Source organism: Narcine bancroftii, chromosome 8, assembly GCF_036971445.1.
Source record: "Narcine bancroftii isolate sNarBan1 chromosome 8, sNarBan1.hap1, whole genome shotgun sequence".
In the NCBI taxonomy this organism is placed as follows: Eukaryota; Metazoa; Chordata; class Chondrichthyes; order Torpediniformes; family Narcinidae; genus Narcine; species Narcine bancroftii.
In genome coordinates, this window is record NC_091476.1 from 165,875,816 (window position 1) to 165,898,408 (window position 22,593).

Consider the following 22,593-nt stretch of genomic DNA (forward strand, 5'->3'; position numbering starts at 1 on the left):
GCAAGGGCATGGATCTGTTTTCTATCAAGATTTCTCCAGCATCATTTTGGACAGTGGTTATTCTGGCTGACCAACATAACTCTATCGTGCTAGACCCTGGTCCATGCTAGATCTAACCAATAGGTTCATGATCTTTTCAGCAAGGAAGTAGAGCCTACACTCCTTGCTGAGAAGGTCATGGACCTGAACCAGTGATCTGCCAGCGAATGGAGTAATTGACAATTAACAATTGGCGATGGGCTCTACTCCTCAACATAGAGACCAATAACTTTCCTTTTAAACATTATTCGATGGCATTAGCTTTTTTTTTTCATTTACATAATGAGATATTGAAAATGTACAGGCTTTGCTGGCCTTTTGATGCTTTTTCAAGATTCAATTCCACTTGGTTATGTACGAAATTAAGACCCTTTTTGATAGAATTGGGGGAAGTATTGACAAAAATTGCGGGGGGGAACTTCCCTCTAGACCCAGAATTGTTTATTCTGCGGAATTTGGCAGTTATAAAAGTTAACTTCTCCAGAAGTAAATCTAAATTTATTACAATTACATTGTCAACAGACAGGAAATGTACAGCGGTAACATGGAAATCTGATTCCCTACTTCACATTGATAGTTGGAACATGGATGTGCAAAGTTGTATTCCCCTTGAAAAGATTACTTATGGTCTTTAGGATATAGTATGTTTTGTTGAAATTTAGTAACCTTATTTAGATTACTTAAATGACCATATTGCATAATTTATTTTGATATTTGTCAATTAGTATACTCCTTATTAGAAATTTAATACTTTTAAAATGAAGTGACTCTGAGATGGCGAAACTTGCTCCTGTGGCTTTTTCTTTCTTATTTTCTTTCACTTTATCTCCCTTTTTTCCCTGCTATCTGTCCCCTTTTCTGGGGGGGACGGGGGTGGGGGGGGGGGGGTGGCTGGAAGAAGTGGGACTCTTTTTATTTTTTTGGAGCTTATGAATGTTTGTCAATAATTTTATATTCAATGTATTATTGTTATTATATTAAGTTCTATATTCTCTATTTTCTTAAAACTTGAAATTTTTAAAAATCATTTCAAGATTCAAGCCTGGTGTGAGTCCCTTGAACACAATTGCCAACGGCCTGCAGCCTGCGTGAGTTCCTTGCCTCAAGTCGCAACCAGCCTACCATCTGTGTGTTCTTCATCCTGAGAGTGCTTCATTGGCCCACTGCCATCGTCACTGCCCTTTAGGATCATTTCCTCTTCTTCTCCTTCTCAAATGAGGTGGGGGGGGGATGGGTGGTAGTCTTCCCATTTACTTGTGCCCTCTGCCAGTCCTCTGCTTCACGAGGAATCATGGTCAGTCTCGTAGCTGAACATAGGTGCTGGCATCTTGGTCCAATACATAGGGGCTTACTGGAGAGATACTGTATTTATTCCAAAATGGACTTATCTGTCATGTTACTGAGGTTAACTATAATTCCATGAGCTGTAGTGTATACCAAGTGTGGGGGGGGGGGGGCAGGGGGGGGGATATTGTTAGTGTAATTGTAGTTGCTGCTTTGGTATCAGTGTAGCTGGTGACTCACCTGGTAACCTTTGGAATTGTTCTGTATTCCAAAAAAGGGCACCCCAGGATCAACACAAGTGCTGTGCGTTGAATCTTAAAAGAGAAACAAATGTAATGTCAATGTTTTAGCACAGAATTTGAGTAAAATTAAGAAGGTTCAAGCAAAATATATTTTGTGTTAAATTATTCATCAGTGGTATATTTAAATATTGGAGACACACCCTGGGTGTGGCAACTTTAAAAAAAAAACTGAGGAAGACTGTGGGTCATGTGATTTTAAGGCCATTTCTTATTAAACCTATTAAATTACTGGTTATTGGCATTCTGTGGAGTAGTTTGTTTTAAAGTTAAATGTAATGTTATGCTGTTAATATATAAGGGATAACATTGTAATTGGGAGGCTGGGTTAAGATGGTGGCTGAGTTTGAGATGGCTGAGCAGCACTTGCTTGCTATGGTGCCATTTTGTCCACTTCTTTGCTTGGTCTTATGTTAGTAAGTAACACCTTGTTCTGGAGAAATGCAATGTTGTTTTTATAGCCATTTTACAGTTTTAAAAAATGACAATAAATTCTGATTGACTGACATAATTCCCCAGAGTAAAATATCCAACAAAATTGAAGAACTTCACTTTTAAGATGGGAGGTCACTTCAAGAATAAAATGAGGACTAAATCCTTCCAGGGTATCAGTAATGACCAGACACTGCTTCATGGGAGATGGACAGAGGAAAGCATAAAGAAATCGTTATGTGAGAGATCGGTGAGTTCCTCGTGGTCATTCAACAGTGGACATAATTGGTGTACATTTCCAGGACACGCGCAGGGTTAAATGGATTTATAGGTGGGAAGGCAAAGTGCGTTTAATTTGTGGAGTGATTCAGTATCTGCTTCTGTTAGTACTACAATTTTAACATGATCATTTTGACCTCCAAGGTGAATATTTCACTGAGCATTATTCTCGCAGAGAAACATTTTTAATCCGTTACCTATACAGGTTGGCTGGATTCCACTCCACATGCCGTCAGATTGGCAAAACCTTCGAGATGATCCCACTAATACCAGTGGTGGATTACAGGTAAAGAAAACAGCAGATTGGTATGTAAATCCTTGGTCTTCTCTCCTTCCTTGAGCTGGGGTTCCTGGATCTCCACAAAACACAGCTGCAATAGTAAAGTGATGGATGAGCCACATACTGTTCATTAACACATAGAAAAGCAATTTCTTACTTATTCTTTTTTAATATTGTACATTAGGCCACCTTTTATTCTAATTTTGGCTTCTCAAGCCAATCTAAGGAATTGATTTACATGGACTCATCCAGGCTCAGTAAAGGCTTTCTAGGAATCAGTGATATGACTTGGAAACTACATTTCTGATAAGGAACTTCCCTTGATGCAGAGAGTTATCATTTAAATGTATCCCGTTGTTAGAATTTGTCAAACGTTTCCTTCAGTACTTTATTTGAAGATCACCTTTGGTGCCTTAGGTGGTCTAAGCCACAAGTCTGAAGATAATAGACACTGGATACATTCTGTAATATATACATTTTGTTTAATTTTGATCCATGGGCGATATCTGTGGCTTGAATGAAGACACCCATTAAAGATTATTTCTAGTTTTTCATATGTTTAGGGATAGAAAGTTCTAGAAAGAGGAATTCAGTAAGAAAGCCACTGCAAAAGCACCAGCTTGCTCAATGTGCTTTTTCATGACCATAAAATACCTGCACTAACATTCTAATTGTCAACTACTTCCAGTGACTCCAAGAGCGAATAAAGGAGAAGCTGCCAAGAAAGTCAATATTTCTTAAACATGGTTCTCATATTTCCAATGTAATCAGAATTGCTCTGGATTCTGAATACTGTTTGAGTGACATTTTTGATATTAACCCATATTCTATAAATGTTGCCTGACTTCTAAACATGTTCTCATCTTCTTGCTTAGAATGGTATTTTTCAGATTTATTAATTTTTGTTCCTCAGTAAGATCCATGTTATGTTTTGGTAATTACTGATCCCTTATTCTCAGGGAATTTATCAAACACATAATATTTCTCTTCACGAGGAAGGCCTTAGATTTAAAAAAAAAAGTTCACTTCTCAATATTTCTGTTGATGAAGTCAGGTAAATAGAAAATACACTGTATATTTCTTTTGCTAACCAGTTTATTATGTGTCTGTTCTGGAGCTTTCCTGAGATTATGACAAACCAATAACAGCAAATAAGTTGTCAAAGAGAAAAATTGAGTGAATGTTGGTCAGCAGATGATTATATTGCATATACATTTTGACTGTAGATACTAGAAAAGTGAGCCCAAGAATGGCAGATGGAATTTATCTTGGATTTGTGAGCATTGTGGGAATTTATCCCAAGACAGGGCTTGTTCAATAAATGGCAGAACATTGCTGAGCTTTATAGAATAGAGGTGTCCATAGATATGGGTGGTGAAGAAAGCATTGAGTATACATTCTTCATCATTCAAGGGAATGAGTACAAGAGTTGGGACATCATGTTACAACTATTTTAGTGAGACCACACAAGGTAATCCATGCAGTTCTAGTTAGCTAGCTATACAGATGGAAAAGTCCAGAAAAGATTTACTCGAATGTTACAGCAACTAGACGGCTCGAGCTCTCAGGAGAGATAAGATAAGTTGGGCTTTTTTCCCTGAAGAATAGAAAACTGTATATAAAATCATGATCATCATTCACAAGATGAAGAGTCATCATCTTTTTTTCCCTGAGGATAGGGGGAAATCTAACACAAGATCTCTGATTTAAGGTGAGAAGGAAGGATTTAAAAGGAATATCAGAGGCAATTTTTTGAACACAAAGTGTGGTGGGTTTATGTGGAACGAGCTGCCAGAGGAAGTGGTAGACAACATTTCAAAGAGATTTGGACAGATGCAGGGATAGGCAAGGCTTTTAAGGATAGGGGCCGAGGAATTGTATATATTTTTTTTATTTTTATGTTTTTTATTCAAAACCCCTTCCACTCAACAAGGTTAAAAGCTAACTTGTAAGAATCAAGTGACAACATCCTGGAAATGGATAGCAATCTCGTCTCTTGCAGTGATTAATTGTGATGGACAGCACAGCACCAAAGCTGCAGAACAAACCAGATCCTTTCGCTTAATGTAATTGTCCAGAAATGGGCCCATGTCTTTTGAAAGTTAACATTTGATTCTTTAGTGGTAATTTTTTTTCTAATCTTAAACAAGACATAATATCACTTAACCATTCTGTATGTGTGGAGCATTGTCTTACCATTTAATCAAAGTAGCGCATCTGGCTATCAATGAAATAAAATCTATAATCTGGTTTTGAGTTGGAGTCAATAAAACATCATCTTGAAATGGTTTGAACAGACCAATAAAAGGGCAAGGTTCTAATTTGAACTTAGGAATGTTTCAAAGCTATCTTTCCAACATTTTTCTAAATTAGGACAAGACAAGAATGTGTGAACCAAAGAAACATCGCCAATTTTACATTTGTCACATAAAGGATTTATATCTGACTAAAAACGAGACTATTTAACTTTAGACATATGTACTCTATGGACCACTTTAAATTGCAACAGTGTCGTGCACAAAAGGAGATCATATTAATCAGATTACAAAGAGAGTCCCACACCTCATCTGAGAATGAAAGATTCAAATCCTGTTCCCAATTGTTCTTGCTTTTAACTAATGAGGCTATCCTTAAATCAAGAAAATTATTATAAATAAGAGATAGTAAACATTTATGAGAAAATTATACATAAAAAATGTTTGCCTTGGGAATTTGTGGAGAGTCAGGGATTTGAGATTTCATAGCCAGGCTCAATTCCAAGTTTGCCGATGACACCAAAATTGTTAGAATCGCAAAAGTGTATAGGAGGGAAGCAGATCAGCTCGTTGAATAGTGTAATAACAACAACCTTGTGCTCAACATCAGCAAAACCAAGGAGATGATTGTGGACTTCAGGTGGAAGTCAAGGGAACATGACCTAGCTCTCATCGAGGGCTCAGTACTGGAGAAGATCAAGAACTTCAAATTCCTGGGAGTCAACATCTCCGAGGATCTGTCCTGGTGCCTCTATATTGATTCAATCAAAAAACAAGGCTCGCAAGTGGCTATACTTTGTGAGGTGTCTGAGAAAATTTGGTACGTCAGTGAAGACTCTTGTAAACTTCTACAGGTGTACGGTGGAGAGCATTCTGGCTGGTTGCATCAATGCCAACACTCAGCACAAGAAAAAAACTCCAGAGGGTTGTTAATTCAGCCTGCGAAATCGCACACAGAGTTCACCCCATTGAGGAAATCTACATGAGGCAGTGTCTTAAAAAAAGCAGCCTCTATCTTCAAAGACCCCCACCTCGTAGGCCATGTCCTCTTTACTCTGCTTCCATCGGGGAAAAGGTACAGGAGCCTAAAGTTCAGCACTCAGCGACACAAGGATAACTTCCCCACTGCCATCAAATTCCTGAATAATCAATGACCCAAAGACACTGCCTTACTTTTCATGGAATATTATTTTTACATTTTTTATAGTAATGTTGTAAGATAGTTATATTATGAATGTTGGTACGATGATGCTGCCGCCAAACACTGAACTTTATGACTTGTTCATGACAATAAACTCTGAACAAAATGTCTAACTTATAAATATCTAAAAAAATGAGTGTTTGCTCAGAGTTATAGTTTTCTCATATCTTTAATGTAAGGGAAGGAACCAAATCTTACTGGAACTTCTTTAGAGCTTTCAAGTCTATTCTTGATGTTGACAGTTTACTCTAGTTAAATACCCTTCAACTAATTTCATGGAGCCTATAAGAGTCAAGTAATTGCCAGTTCAATTCAAAATGAGATATCGGTTGAACATACAAATGGGCAAATTACAGAGCATTTTTGAAATATTTGGCAGGTCCTCTGTAAAATAGAAAACTATGAAACATTTCTGCTTTGTGATGACACTGATTCGAAATGTACTTTCTTTTTAAAGCCATCTGGATGTAAATTGGACAATAATAATTTAGAGGCAAATAAAAGTACTTTAATTTTGTTATGTTCCCATTTCTATCAATGCACAGAAGCACCCCTATTTTCACAAATCACCTTGGAAACTGTTGTGTTGGACATCAGTATTCATTCACGAAGGCTATATCAAATGATCTTCACTTGCCTCTGAGACATTTGCTTAACTTGAGACAGCTAGTACATGAAGTTCCATTGCTGGATGTAGACCAGGGAGTGACTCAGGTTCGGACCTGATGCCAAACTCTGGAAATGTTTAGATTTTATCACTTTTATTGGTGGCTAGACACCTACTCTGGAAGATCACCCAAATTTCAGTTGGGCATCTCCCTGCTTTTACCTTATCAAAAAGCACAATTTGAAGTACAGTACCACATTATAAAGTGCTCTGTCTTTGAATGATAATTTTCTCAGCAACAATAATCACTTGGAAGGAGTCATTTACAGCCATGATTTCCATATCTACTATTAGTCACTACAACACCAGTTGACGGACTGCCCACTAACTTGCTTTTAAATATGTTTACCAGGTCGGAACGGGATGCTGAGCAGAGAAAGGTATCGACATTTTGCAGAAAAGTTAAAATGCAATTTCTGCTCATTCCTCTGTCCATGAACAATTTCAGGCTCAATCTGTGGAAAATCTCAAGAGAAATTGAGCTATTCTCACTGAATACAAGACCATATCTTGATGGTTCAATGCAAAGGAATTCATCCTTGCTGGTAAACTGTACACTCAGTTCCCTGCTGTTTAGCCAGTGCACAAAATGTTCAAATATAAGTCTCAAAGATGGAGTCATTGTGCTCTTGAGCTATGCAGGAGAAACCAGTGAAAGTACTTAACTAATAAAAACAAACTCAAGCGGACTATCCTTGTCCTGCATTTCAAAGAAAAATAGATTGCTATGCTGTAGTTGTGCGAAGTACTTTATGAAACAATCCCATGCAGATTTATAAACCATGAACGGATAATGAATGGCACACATTTTCTCTCTCAGTCTCTCTCTCCTTCCTCCCCCTCTCTTATTTTCTTTCTGGACTTGGTTTAATTAATCATGAGCCATTCTGTACGACTTCTGAGCACGTCAAAGCATTCAGTTACTTTGGCATCCACTGCTTGGAAATCGTTCCATTCTATTGTGGACTGCAGCTGTTTCTTTCTGTGATATGAATGTGTCATTTGGGTGCACAACAATGTGACTGATACTGGAGATGAGGAACATAATCATTGCTAAACAAAAAATAACATTTTGTTTCGCTTCCAAAAAAAATTGTACAAAATTATTCGTGTATCCCTGAACATGAAAACTCATGTTAAAAAAAAATTACATTTTGAGCTTTGAGTTAAGAATAAAAGCAGGTAAATTATTAAATGTTTTATTCTTAAAGAAGAAAATGAGTGCAATGACATAATTTAATCTGATTTTGTTCCATGAAGCAGATTTAGCATGCTACTTTACAGCAAAAGAAAGATGTATATCTACATAATGTCTTACTTCTCTCAAGGACTTCTGAAAGTACTTTACAATTAATAAAGCAGAGTCTTTGTTGTTGCACAACCAATTTCTGCAAGAGACATCTCCCTACAAACTACAGGAAGGTTTCCTAATCTAAAAACATTGGATGCAGTACTGTTTCAAGGCAACACAAGTGGTTGAAACCTTTCTATTCACTTAATCTTTCAGATGGCTAGAAAGGAAATTTGTCTAAATGAGGTTGAATTATTGAGAGAAAATAATTATTGACAAAATCTAATTAATTGAACCAAACTTAGAGTCGTTGAGTTTCAGTATTCCGTATGTTTCTGAGCCTGAGATGAGATGTACCTTGTGTTCAGTCCCCGAGCTGTTTACCAGCATTAGTCCAGAATGGCACATTCATGTTGATTAATGCCATTAAAAGAAATCAAATGGTTTGTTCTTTTTTTCCCCCACTATATTTTAATGAAATTCAATATTTAATTACTTTAATTCATGAATTATACATGGAAACTATTTTTATTTTTTTCAATTGTTTCAAATTTGGGGAACGGTATATAGGCCTTTGACTATATTAACTGTATGAAGCCCATAAGAGCAGATAAGACTTTATCCTCTATTCTGTCTAGTCACCACCTATAATTTCGTGATACACTTTGTAGTTGGGATCACCAAAGTAATGGCGTTGGCAGGATACGAGTTGCTTCAGAATATTTGTGAGAGGTAGGGCCATCAAGTTCTTTTTTTTGGGGGGGCGGGCCATGAGGGGAAAGGATTGCAACAGTGACACGTAGCCAGACCGAACACAATCCAGGATGCCTGAAGCAAATTTGTCACCACATCAAAACTTGGCAGCACATGATTGAATGAAAGGGTTTATTTCTTTCAAGCAGAAGGCTGTGGGTTCAAATCCCACTTAATGATTTGAATATTTAATTTCTGATTTACCGAAGCTGCTCTGAAAGTGTTTTTGTTGGAGGCATTATCTCATGAATGAGGCATTCAGCTGCAGGTTTTTTTATTTTCCAACATCAACATTAAATATCTTGCAGCTAGTCAATATTAAATTCTCACCCAACATCACTAAAATACATCCTAATGATTGAATCCAAATGTTCACTCATTTGGACTTTCAGCTTCACAGATTAAACCATTAATTCAAAATATTTTATTTTACTCTTGTGGGACATTAACTTGAGGCAGGCAAACTGGCTGACATAATTCCCACAATGAAATATTAATTAAAATTCATTGGTTGTAAATCTCCTCAAAGATAGGAATTTATCTTTATTTCTTTGTCTGATTAAAGGAGGTGTGGAATGCCAAAATATATTTTTATTTATACTCTGTTTCCTTATATTAATTAATTTCAAAACTTACACGGGTTGTAAGTGGGATATTTTGGTGGTACAGGCTTGTGTGCTGGAAGGGCCTGTGACCATACTATATATCCAAATTTAAATTTAGCATATAAATCAAAATTCATTTTTATTTTATGTTGAATTAATTTCTTTCATCAGTTCTATCATTTTGTTGTATGATATTACATTGATATTGCAGGTTAGTGAGGCTCTGCATGCATGGGATATACTTACGGAAGCATTGTGGAACTTCCCCACTCCATGTCCCATTCCCCTCACAGGTCAGCACAGCAGGTAAAGAGAGCTGGTATCCCTCAGAACAGGTGTAGCTGATGCTGGCTCCCCAGCTGAAATCCGTTCCCACAACAATTCCATTGAGGATTCTGGGTGGAGGTTGGCATTTGATAGCTGCAAAAGGGCAGTGTTCATGATCAATAGCATCAGTTAGGTCACGATCAGCAAATCTTACTCTACTGTTAGCCATTCACTTCAAGGTACTACTCAAACACAATACTGAAGGAGCGTTGCTTCCCAGGATGTAATGTCCTTTGTATGAGAATCTCACCCAGCATCACAAAGGAAAAGTATGCACTTATAAATGTACAATTTTAAAATGAAGTTATACCACTAGAAATGACAAATGAATAAAAAAAATGAAATTAAAACATTGGCACTAATATTTGTTGTTATAATTTCTATGATTAACTCAGATGGAAATTCATCCTTTGTGGTTTGAAAGAGTATAGTGGAAGTGAATATTAAAAGAAGACAATGGACAGCCTTTACAGAAGCTGTCATTTTATTTGGAAATGACAATCTTCTACATTTATGATCCTCTGAAGGACAATGTGCACTGACAATTAAACGTTGCTTTTAAACTTAGATTAGATAGCTTGTTCAGACATCGCTAGATGTTATTAAGGACAACCATTTGCTTTGTTTAGAAAACAAAGCATTAACCAAAAACTAGCAAGATGATTATCTGCTGATCCACTCAATTTTCAAAGTGTGCTAATTGTGTACAATAATCCTTTAGCCTATCATCTCAATTGTTCAAGATTGATTAAATATTATCAATTACCAATTAATCTGAACGATTGACCATTCAGCATTATCAACTATTGGAAGGAACAAGAGCAGGTCCCTGTCAATATAATGAGGACAGATCTGTTGATCCTTTCCCACAAATAAATCAGAGGAGGAGATCTACATTGGTCTGGAGTTGCAAAAGTTGCAACTGAACCAAAGCACAAGACAATTTGGTTTCTAATGAAACAGCGTTTTCAATCCAGCAAATGGACAATAAAAAAAGAAGCTGTGCAAAAACTATAGCAGATGTTGATCATAATATTGCTGAGGGCAAAATGATCTGATGTAGCATTTCCTGATGAAATGAATCTATTAAAATGTAAATTTCATTTGTCTACAGCACACGCTCAAAGATAATTAAAAAAACACAAAACAGTTCAATGCAATTCAATAAGCCAAATCCTTGTTATCAATCAGCTAGTCACGTTTGTTGGCTGATTCCATGCCAATAATGAAGCAATGTTCAAATAGTGGACTTAATGGAACTAGTTCACAGCAGCATTTTGAAGTCAACATTCCAGTTTTCTTAATCCCAAGAAAGTGCATTTATTGCAGAGTAAAACATCCCAAGGCACTTACAAGGTGTTATTAAACATTAGTTGACTTTGAGTTATGAAAAGGCATACTGGGAAGGAGAACTGGTTGGATATAGGTGCTCAGAGTATCCAAAAGGAAAACAAAAAGTACCTGAGAAAGGATTTGTGGAATTCAGAATTAAAGCAGCTAGAAAAGAGTGATTACATTACGGGATGTCAACATTTGAATTGCATCATAGAAGCTGAGGAATTAAATATTTTGTAATTTGATACCTCGTAATGCTGGAGTCAGCCTATTGCATCCATGCTGGGTAAAAAAGGGACTCTATTGGTCAATTTCACTGTCAAATTCTCAACTCATAGACTTACACATTAGAGATTTTCAAGTGCCAGCGCTTTCAGCCAGCGATTTCCAAATCACACTACGTCTTGGAAACAAAGCACTTTTCCTCAACTACTGATCACTCCATTCTATCTCCTAATTCTTCCGCGATCAACATGTTCCTCTCCCTTCCTTCTGTCCCTCTCTCAATTCTTGTGATTTTATACCTCATGTTAGTGGACCTTTCCTCATAAATCACACTTTTTCATGTTATCACACGCTTCCTATTGAAGAATGACCAGAGCAGAGATCAGTTCTCAAGCTGTGGCTGAACTGTTCTTGTGTGGAGTTCCAACATAACCTCCATATCCATACCATAAGAACAAATGTTAAAAAAAAAATGCCAGAAGTGGCTTTATTCAAAGTAAAAACACAAAAATACTGGAGGAACTCAGCAGCTCTTGCAGCATCCGTAAGAGGTAAAGAACCAACGTTTCCGGCCTGAGCCCTTTTATTTATTTTCACAGGATATGAGTGCTGAGGGCAAGAGCAGTATTTAATGTACACCTGTAATGATCCTCAAGCAGAGGCTAACTGGCCATTTCAATAGGCAATTAAGAGTCAACCACCTGGTGAACTGGTGTTTGAGGTATTGGTGCATTGGATGGGTTTACAACAAAATATACATACAACGTACAACCAAAACGGTGCTCACCATTTCTCATACTACAATCTTTTAATTATGACTGAAATAGAATGGGATTTCGTCTCATGTTTTGAGGTAAAAGAATATAAAAATAACAGGATACTACTCAACTTATGCTGGTTTATGTTTGAATTTTAATGACATAAGGTAACGGGAATCTATTTACCAAACTGTTAGTGATCTCTACTTAAATTTTACCAATGGAACATATCCTTTACTAGAAGTTTTAAAAAAAGCATTCTCTTATGAAGAAAGCACTGCATAGCATCATTAATGTATGCTTATTTACATTAGATTAGTTTGAACTGTTTCATGTGAAATTGAGACAAGTGTGAGAGTAAATGTCAGAGACACGTATAAGTATATGGATGGGAAAGGGATGGAGGGATATGGGCAGAGAGCTGGTAAGTGGGATTAGAGGAGGGTACTTGGATCGGTGCAGTCTAGAAGGGCCAAAGTGGCCTGTTTCTGTGCTGTAATGTTATATGGTTATATAACGTGATAGCTGGACTAATGGACACATGAAGAGTTGAATCCTATATTTAGTAAGTAATACTAAATCAGAATCAATCCAATCATCCATCCTCTGAACAACATGAAATTAGTTTTTTCCAAATGAACAACTTTCCCCAATTTATTTTCTGCGTAATACCTTTCAAGCACTTGAGGAATAATTAAAGAAGTGAGTTGATTTATGATAATCATTAAGATTCTTTGATTTTTAACAAGGAAAAATACCCCTGCAGTTTAACTCAAATCCTTTGGTCAAGAACAAGACATGGCAGGAGCTTTGTAATGAGAGATATTGCTAAAGATATTGGCATGCAACAAAAAAAAAACTAAATAAACTGAAGACAATTTAAAGGGACACTTCAGCAGAAAATAAAAATATAACAGCTCATTTTATTCAATGATAGAAAAAGAATCAAGTTAATTAACATTAACTTACGTCTGCAGACAGGCCTACTTCCATTCCAGGTTCTGTCGTTGGTGCATATGAGAGTTGAAAACTTCAGGGTATCCATCGTGTAGCCTGGCATACACTGAAATACTACTGTTTTATTGTAGGTGAAGTCGTTGCCCAGTCTGATCCCATTAGCTGGCAATCCAGGATCACCACAATTAATCACTGCAAAAGATGAGATGACTGAGCATACAAAATATAATTTTGTTTCTTCACATCTGTGCTGTTTTTGCAGTGAATTAATATAGTATTGCTCCATCTGCTGTATACTAATATCCATAAGACATAGGAGCACAAATAGACTATTCAGCAGATTGAGTCTGAACCACCACTTAATCAAGACCTGATCTATTTTCCCACTCGGTCCCACTGCCCCGACTTCTCCTCGTAACCCTTGATACCCTGGCTAATGAAGAATCTATTAACCTTTGTCTTAAATACACCCAATGACTTGCCCTCCATAACAGCTGTGGCAAAACAATTCCTCCGCATCTCTGTTCTCAATCTTGAAGTTGTGCTCTTTTGTCTCCGTGAGTCAATACCGCCGGTGGGGGATTTTCCAAAGTGGTGAGCTCTCTCACAGATGATAGAAAAGTTTTCAACACCAAAAAATTCTGATATGGTTTGTTCCAAAAATCCAGTTGCGTCGCAGCCTTGAGTTTTCTCAGGGAGATTAAGTATCCAACTCCTATTTTCCAGGTCATCCACCTTGTCTTTCAGTGACTGCACCTCTCTCTCCAATTTCTTGACATGCTTGGTGGCTTCTTTTATGCTGTCTTCATTGGCCGATATGCACCTCTCCATTTCCTTGACTTGGTCAGCTCGCGTCAATAGTGCAAATTCTATTTTAATTAGTGAGGTCTGCATGTTAGTTCTTTTAGTGTTAAGTTGGATTGATATTTCTTCCTTGCTTTGCTGGATGGCCATCATGACCATCTCAAGGGAAAGCTTTCCCCTTTTTCCAGAGTCAGTCATCATCTTTGCAAAGTATGAGAGTCTAGTTGTTCCTTCAGTTCACCTTAAAATATCCTTCTTCCTCCTAAGATTATACTATGCCATGCAGTACTAACAAGTGCGGTTTGTTTTGACAGCTTTAGGAATGCGGTTTTGACAATAAGATAGCGAAATAAAGATAACTCGAGGTTTACCCAGGCAGCTCATATTTGCACATCCTTCCTCATCGCTACCTCACATTGATCCCTGTGAACCCTCTCCAACTTCAGCACATATGGTCTTAAATGAGGAACCAAAAACTGCTCACATTACTCCGTGAGGTCTCATCAGTGCCTTTACAAGTCTCTTACATTCTATTCCTCTTGAAATGAATGCTAGCATTGTATTTGCCCTCTTCACCACTGTCTTAACATGCAAGTTTATCTTCAGTCTATCCTGCATGAGGACACCCAGGTCCCTTTGCATCTGGGTATTTTCAATTTTCTTTCCATTTAAAGAAGTCTGCCTGTTTACTTTTACCACAAAAGTTTACGACTGTACACTTTCTGACATCCTATTTCTCTGCCCTTTTTCCTCAACTAAGTCCTTCTGCAGCTTCTGTGTTTCCTCCACACTACCTGCACCTCCACCTAGTTTCATATCATCCACAAACTTGTCCACAATGCCATTCATTCCATAATTCAAATAATTTTACACCTACAACTGTGTAGCTCAGTACGACAATAATATCATCTATAAATTTGCCAACAAAACCATGATAGTAGGTTGTGTAAAGAAAGGTAATGATTCAGCAGATAGGAGGGAGATTGAAAACTTGGCTGAATGATGCACCAACAACAACCAAGACTAAGGAGCTGATTGTTGATTTTAGGAAGAGAAAGCCAGAGGTGTACAATCCAGTGATCATTGGGGGATCAGAGGTGGAGAGGATGAGCAAATTTGATTTCTTGGGAGTCACCATCTCAGAGGATATTTCCTGGACCCAACACACCAATGGCATCATGTAGAAAGCACATCAGTGGCTCTACTTCCTTGGGAGTTTGCGGAGGTTTGGTATGACGCCAGAAATTCTGGTAAATATCTACAGATGTGTGGTGGAAAGTGTGCGTACTGACTGCATCACAGTCTGACATGGGGACACTAATATCCCTGAGTGTAAAGCCCTGCAAAATGTAGTGATCGCAGCCTAGGACATCACAGGCAAAACCCTCCCTGCCATCGAGAACATCTACAGGGAACATCAGAGAGCAGCAGCAGTCATCAAGGATCCACACCACCCAGCACACGCTCTGTTTTCACTGCTGCCATCAGGAAAGAGATATAGGTGCCACAAGACTCGCACCACCAGGTTCAGAAACAGCTGCTACCCTCCACCATCAGACTCCTCTACAACAAACTCAATCAGGGACTTATTTAAGAAATCTTACTTGTGCACTTTATTGCTTGTTTTTTTTATTTTCTCTTTATTGCAGTTTATTTACATACATTATCTGTTTACAGTTCTTTATTTGTTGACATGTATATGCTGTGTATAATTTTTTTTGCATTATCAATAAGTAGTAATTCTGCCATGCCCACCGAGAAAAGAATCTCAGGTTTGTATGTGATGTTATGTATGCACTCTGTCAATAAATCTGAAAGCTGAAGTCTCTATTATGAGCAATCCCAATACCGATCCCCCTGGAACACCACTTCACATGTATTGTCACACGGTGAATTCCGCAATCTGGCCACGTAACCTAAGAGAACATTCAAGAAAGTTTTACATTTTATAACCAGAAGTAACAATTTGACTTGTAACCTCATTTCAGGGATGCCACAACAGTAGAGACCTTATGGAAAGACTTTAATATCTTCAGAATCTATTTCTTTCTCCACACCCTCTTGTCTGCCACCACTTCCAAATAATAGAAAAACACAAAAAAGATCAACATTTTAAATAAATGCACATCCTGTCGAGAGTAAGAGCACCCAGAAAAGCAATTGGAATAGAAAATGTAGAACATTTTTATCAGAATCCTTTCAGATAATGATAAATGTGAATGTGCTTCCAATATTTTCTCCTTTCCGTGCCTCACAAAAAAAAACTTATTGGGAGAAAGAAGAAGAAAAACAAATGAGGAAAATAAATCAGGGTGTGTTCAACAAAATTGGACTGAAAGTTGGGAAACACAATTTCAGAATTCCAAACAAGGACAGAGTTCTGTTTGGTGAAGCCTAACTATGAACTTTTACTGTCCTGCCGAGGCAAAATCTGATCAATTGACATTTTTTTCTTTTTCCCCAAGTTCCAGCTTGTATGAATCTGTGCATACTCTATGGTTTACTTCCCCCCCCCCCCAGACCGAATGATTATAAATACACGTTACATTCATAAAATATCACTCAGCAAAATTACTAAAGCATTTGCTACAAGATGTAAAATAGCCATGGAAAAGGGACTGACCTATGCATTGTGGAGGGACACTCGTCCAGGTCCCATTAACAGTGCAGTGCCTGGTCAGTAAACCAGTGGAATAGTAACCTTCCCGACAGGCATAGGTAATAGAACTTGAGAAATCCAATTTGTTGCTGTACATTATCCTGGCATTGCTTGGTGTTCCAGGGTTTCCACAGGAGATAGCTGAAAATGGTCAGAGGGAAATTACAGAAACAAAAACGGAAGTTAAATTATTTCTGAACAGGCAACGTATGCTATAAAAATGTGGCTACAACATTGTTGTTATTCCTGTCCTTCCTCAATGTGCAATAAGAAATATACAACATCCTGAGATAGGGTGACATGGTTGGCGTAACGGTTGCAATTCCTTAACAGTGCCAGTGATCAGGACTGGGGTTTGAATCCCACGCTGTCTGTAAGGAGTTTGTACGATTTCCCATTCTCCGTGTTGTTTTCCCCAGGGGCTCCAGTTTCCTCCCACTGTTCAAAAATGTACCGGGGTCTAGGTCAATTGGGTGGCCCAGGCTTGTGGGACGAAATGGCTTGTTAATGTGCTGTGTGTCTCAATTCAAACATTTTAAATTTAAATGTTTTCTGAGAGGCTCCTTCTCTCGGTTAGGGCAAAGTTTCAGAAGAAGGGGTGACCATTATGTTTGGAAATGAGGAGGAATTTCTTCATAAAGAGGGTTATCAACCTTTTGGATTCTCTAACCTGGAGCCGTTGAATAAAATCTCTCAGCAGAGACTGATATAGTTAACTGGAAGGGAGTTAATGAATAAGAGGAGAGAGTGGGAAAGTGATGTTCAAGGCAAGATTAGATCAACCATGATCTGATCAAATGGTGAGCAGGACTGACGAGCCAGCTGATCTCCTTCTGCTCCTTTTTCTTACATTCCAACAGCAATGCTCTGTCGTACTTTTAAACATTACAACTGTTGGGAAATTCAGTTATAAATACTTCAGATAATTTTCAAAGGTTCATTGCATTAATAATTTCAGCCTCATTGTGTTTCCATGAATCCAGTTATACAAGAACTGTGGGACGGCATGGTTAGGACATCAGTTTGTGCAATGCTGTTACAGCGCCAGTGACCCAGGTTCGAATCTGGTGCTGTCTGCGAGGAGTTTGTAGTTCTCCCCGTGTCTCTGTGGGTTTCCTCCAGACGCTCCACTTCCTTCCCACCTTTTAAAACGTACGGGGGTTGCAAGTTATTTCTGGCATTTTGGTGGCAATGGCTCGTGGGCTGGAAGGGATTGTTACTGTACCCTAGGTCTAAATTAAAAAAAAATGAACATAGATACAGAACAAGCCTGCTGTTTGGCTACCATTGACATTTGGACATATTGCTCAATTAGATGAGAACATCATCAATATGCAGATCGCCCCTATCTCACAATCAAGGTACCTCCAGAATTTTATAGATCTCACATCTGGCATAAACCCATAGGGTTAAAAACACACAGATACTGGAGGAACTGAGCGAGTCTTGGAGTGTCTATAAGAGGTAAAGATATTTTACTGATGTTTCCAACCTGAGCCCTTTCTCAAGATAGAGGTAACTCATACAGTCATGCAAGGCTGGAAAACAATTTTGATCTCTACACTAAATCAGGTTAATTCTGATAGACTCCCAACAGTGGACTCAACAATGAACTAGGGAATGATCAAAGTACAACAGTTCACTAGATCTAGCTCCATGTTCTTGAACAACAAAGCTGTCTTGTACTTCTAAAAGGGGAAGGCTAACGTACAAGTCAGAGAGCAAAGAGTTACTTTGAACACAGCTGTGAATATTGTAGGGATGTAGGAGAGAAAGGAGAATGAAATTACCTGAAAATCCAACCTTCCAGCCTGAAGGTCACTGTCACTGTGATCACATGTTAAGTAGGAAGTAAAAGGAAAACATAATATCACTGACTCTCCACTCTGCTCTGGAGCACCTTGAAAACAGCAACCTATACAAATGGGTGCACTTCATCAAGTGCAGCTCAGCCTTCAACACCATTATTCCAATAGTGCTGGTCAACCAGCTCCAAACCCTGGGCCTCTGCACCCCATAACCCCCCCACAACTGGATCACTGACCTCCTCATTGGAAGACCACAGTCAGTATGAATTAGAAACAACGGCTCCTCCTCACTGACTAATAACACATGTGCACCTCAAGGAATTGTGCTTAGTCCACTGCTCTACTCACTATACGTTCATGACTGTGCGGACAGGCACAATTCCAATGCTATCTACAAATTTACCAATTTACAAACACACCACAGTTGTCGACAGAGTCACAAATGGCAATGAGGAAGCATATAGGAGGGAGATAAATGGTGTCACGCCAATAACCTTGCACTCAATGCCAGCAAAATCAAGGAGATGATTGTGAACTTCAGAAGGAAATAAGGAGAGCACGAACCAGTCCTCATTGAGTGCTTAGTTGTGGAGAGAGTCAAGAACTTCAGATTCCTGCGTGTCAACATCTCTGGGGACCTGTCCTGCAGCCTCCATGTCGATGCAATCACAAAGAAGGCTCGCCAGCAGCTATACTATGAGGTTTTTAAAGGAGATACGATAGGTCACCAAGGACTCTTGGAAATTTCTACAGTTGTCCCACGAACAGCATTCTGACTAGTTGCATCACTGTCTGGTACAGACGTGCGAATGCTGAGGACAAGGAAAAATAACTGCAGAGAGTTGTGGACTCAGCCAGGCATCAGTCTCCTCTCTATCGAGGACATCTACAGGAGACAGTGTCTTAAGAAAGCAGCTTCTTTGCTGTAGGATCCTCATCACCCAGGCCATGCATGCCCTCTTCACCCTATGTGGTGGTACACCACTGGCCTACTGCAGGGGGCAACCTCTGTACCTGCAGAAGAGCAGGGGGGACAAGACCAGATAACTATATAACAGTTTATGGCTTGGGAACAGGCCATCTTGGCCCTACAAGTCGACGCCAGTTTACTCAAACAACTCCGCTAGCTCCCTCTGATTATTCTCCGACCATAACCCTCTAACCCCCTATTATCCATGTATATATCCAGCCTCCTCTTAAATGAAAGAATTGACTCTGCCTCAACTACTTCCTCCGGAAGATTATACCATTCAGCCACCACTCTCTGAGTAAAGGAGCATCCTCTAATGTTTCTAAAATTTTGTCCCCTTACACTCAATTTGAGTCCTCTTGTTTAAATCTCCCCTGCTTTCAGGGGGAAGAGTCTACTTGCATCTAGTTTATCTATTCCCTTCATTATTTTAAACATCTCTATCAAATCCCCTCTCAACCGTCTATGTTCCATGGAATAAAGTCCTAACCTCTTCAATCTTTCTCTGTACTCTAGGTATTTTAAGCCAGGCAACATCCTTGTAAATTTTCTTTGCACCCTCTCCACCTTATCTATATCCTTCCTATAATTTGGAGACCAGAACTGAACACAATACTCCAAACTTGGCCTCACCAACACCTTAAACAATCGCAACATCACTTCCCAGCTCCTACACTCGATGCTATGATTTATGAAGGCCAGCATACCAAATGGCTTCTTAACCACTCTGTCAACATGAGAATCCACCTTCAAGGAAACCTGCATCATAACTCCAAGATCTCTTTGTACTTGTGCATTCCCCAATGTCCTCCCCTTTACTACATATGTCCTATTTCGATTATTTTTACCAAAATGAAGCACCTCACACTTCTCTACATTAAATTCCATCTGCCACCTTTCAGCCCAACTCTCCAGACAAACCAAATTCCTCTGTAATCCCTGAAAACCTTCCTTGCTATCCACCACTCCCTATTTTCCCCCTATTTTCGTATTATCTGCGTATTTACTTATCCAGTTAACCACCCTATCATCCAAATTATTAATAAATATTATGAACAAGTGACCTAGCGCCAATCCTTGAGGCACTCCGCTCGTCACAGGCTTCCATACTGACATACAGTTGTCTACCATAACCCACTGCTGTCTCTCCTCCAGCCACCTCTGGATCCATCTTACTATTTCTCTATTAACCTTCTTTTCTAACCTTTCATGTGGAACCTTATCAAAAGCTTTGCTAAAATCCAGATAACTACATCAACTGCCCTACTTTCATCCACCTTTCTTGTCACTTCTTTGAAAAACTCAACAAGGTTTGTCAAACATGACTTCCCCTTCATAAACCCATGCTGGGTGCTCTTGATCAATTCCTGCTTATCTAGATATTCATACACACCATCTCTAAGAATACCCTCCATAACTTTCCCTACCACCGAAGTCAAACTTAAAGGCCGATAATTACTTGGCTGACACCTCGTGCCTTTTTTAAAAAATTGAACTACATTAGCAACCCTCTAATCCTGCGGCACCACACCCTCTTCCAGTGATCATTGAAAAATCACTGACAGCGCCTCCGCTGACCTCCCTTAATGTCCTGGGGAAAATCCCATCAGGACCAGGAGACTTATCCACTTTTACTGACCCTAGAAGCTCCAAAACCCTCTTGATACTAGTCCCTATCTTTTCCATAAAAAAGCCATTTGCTTCTCTTATTTTCACATATTCCAATATCTTTTTCCTTTGTGAACACAGATGAGAAAAAAATCGTTTAATATCTCTCCCATTTGATAAGGTTCCTCGCACAGTTCACCTCTCTCATTTTCCAGCAGTCCTATTCTATCTTTAACTCTCCTTTTACTTTTCACATAACTGCAAAAATCCTTTGGATTCACTTTTACCTTATCAGCTATTGACACCTCATACCTTCTTTTTGCCTTTCTAATTTCCTTCTTCAGGTTTTTTCTGCAATCTATGTAATAATCATACATCTCATCCATTTTTTGCTTCTTAAATTTAGTAAATGCCCCCCTCTTATCCCGAACCAACTTCCGACGTGAACAGTTCCCTTAGGCTTGCCTTTCGATCTGACTGGCATGTAAAGATCCTGTACTCTCAATATCTCTTCTTTAAATACCCTCCAAATCTCCTCTACATCCTTTACAGAAAAAATATCAGCCCATATAATTTTCTGCAAATCCCTTCTCATTTCTTCAAATCTAGCCTTCTCCCACTCGAAGACATTCAATCTCGGACTTGACCTACCCTTTCCATATTTAAGTTGAAGCTAATGGACCCATGATCACTGGATCCAAAATTCTTACCAACACACATTTCCATCACCTGCCCTATTCCGTTCTCTAACAATAGATCTAACACTGTCTCCCCTCTAGTAGGCACTTCAACATACTGCTGTTAAAAAGCAATCCTGCACACATTGTACAAAGTCTAAGCCATCCTGCCCTCTCACTGATTGTGTTTCCCAATCAATGTTAGGAAAATTGAAATCCCCAACTATCACAACCCTATTTCTGCTACACATCTCAGCTATTTCCCTGCACATTTGCTCTTCCAGTTCCCTATCCTCTTTTGGCGGCCTATAATATATCCCTATATTTGTAGCCTCACCTTTCTTATTTTTTAGTTCAACCCACAGAGCCTCACGCGATGAGTCTTCCAATCTATCTTGCCTCAGCACCGTTGTAAGATCTTCCCTGACAAGCAACACCACACCTCCGCTTCGTATCCTGGCAGTTCTGTCACGTCTAAAGCAGCGAAATCCTGGAATATTTAGCTGCCAGTCACAACCTTCCTTCAACCATGTCTCACTAATTGCTATCACATCATATTGCCATATGTCAATCCACACCATTAGTTCAACTTATCTACTAAACTCCTTGCATTGAAATAAATGCATCTCAGAGATCTTCCACCTTTAACTTTTTGCCTCTCACCCTCTCTACAATTGTTACTACGGCCATTATTTATTACCTGTTGCTGTTCCACCTCTAGATTGTGTGAAAAAGCTTTTTTTCTTTGCCTAAAGACTCTGTTCTTGCTCTCCTCCCTGACATGAACCCTTATCCCCAACCTTTCTAGTTTAAAGCCCTAGCAAACGCCCCTGTCAGGAGACTGGTACCTCTGGGATTTAGATGTAACCCATCCTTATAGTATAGATCCCATCTCCCCCAGAAACTTCAGCCTCTACCTGACTCTATTTTTGCCCTCACTATCACGTGGCACAGGAAGTCATCCGGAGATTACAACCTTAGTGGTCCTTCTTCTGAGCTCCCTGCCTAACTCCTTATATTCATTATGCAGGACCACTTCTTCCTTCCTACCAATGTCATTGGTACCGACGTGGACCACGA

General features: G+C 38.9%; 1 protein-coding gene across 1 annotated transcript in view; it reads right to left on the minus strand.

The window, feature by feature from the left end:
* csmd2 (CUB and Sushi multiple domains 2) overlaps window positions 1–22,593 on the minus strand; it is a 539,567-nt gene that overhangs the window by 41,016 nt on the left and 475,958 nt on the right. The window contains exons 51-55 of the mRNA XM_069896324.1: window positions 16,415–16,591; window positions 13,000–13,179; window positions 9,632–9,805; window positions 2,531–2,704; window positions 1,564–1,637 (exon numbers count right to left, since the gene is read on the minus strand). Coding sequence (XP_069752425.1) covers window positions 1,564–1,637; window positions 2,531–2,704; window positions 9,632–9,805; window positions 13,000–13,179; window positions 16,415–16,591 — 779 coding nt within the window. The remainder of the gene's footprint in view (window positions 1–1,563; window positions 1,638–2,530; window positions 2,705–9,631; window positions 9,806–12,999; window positions 13,180–16,414; window positions 16,592–22,593) is intronic.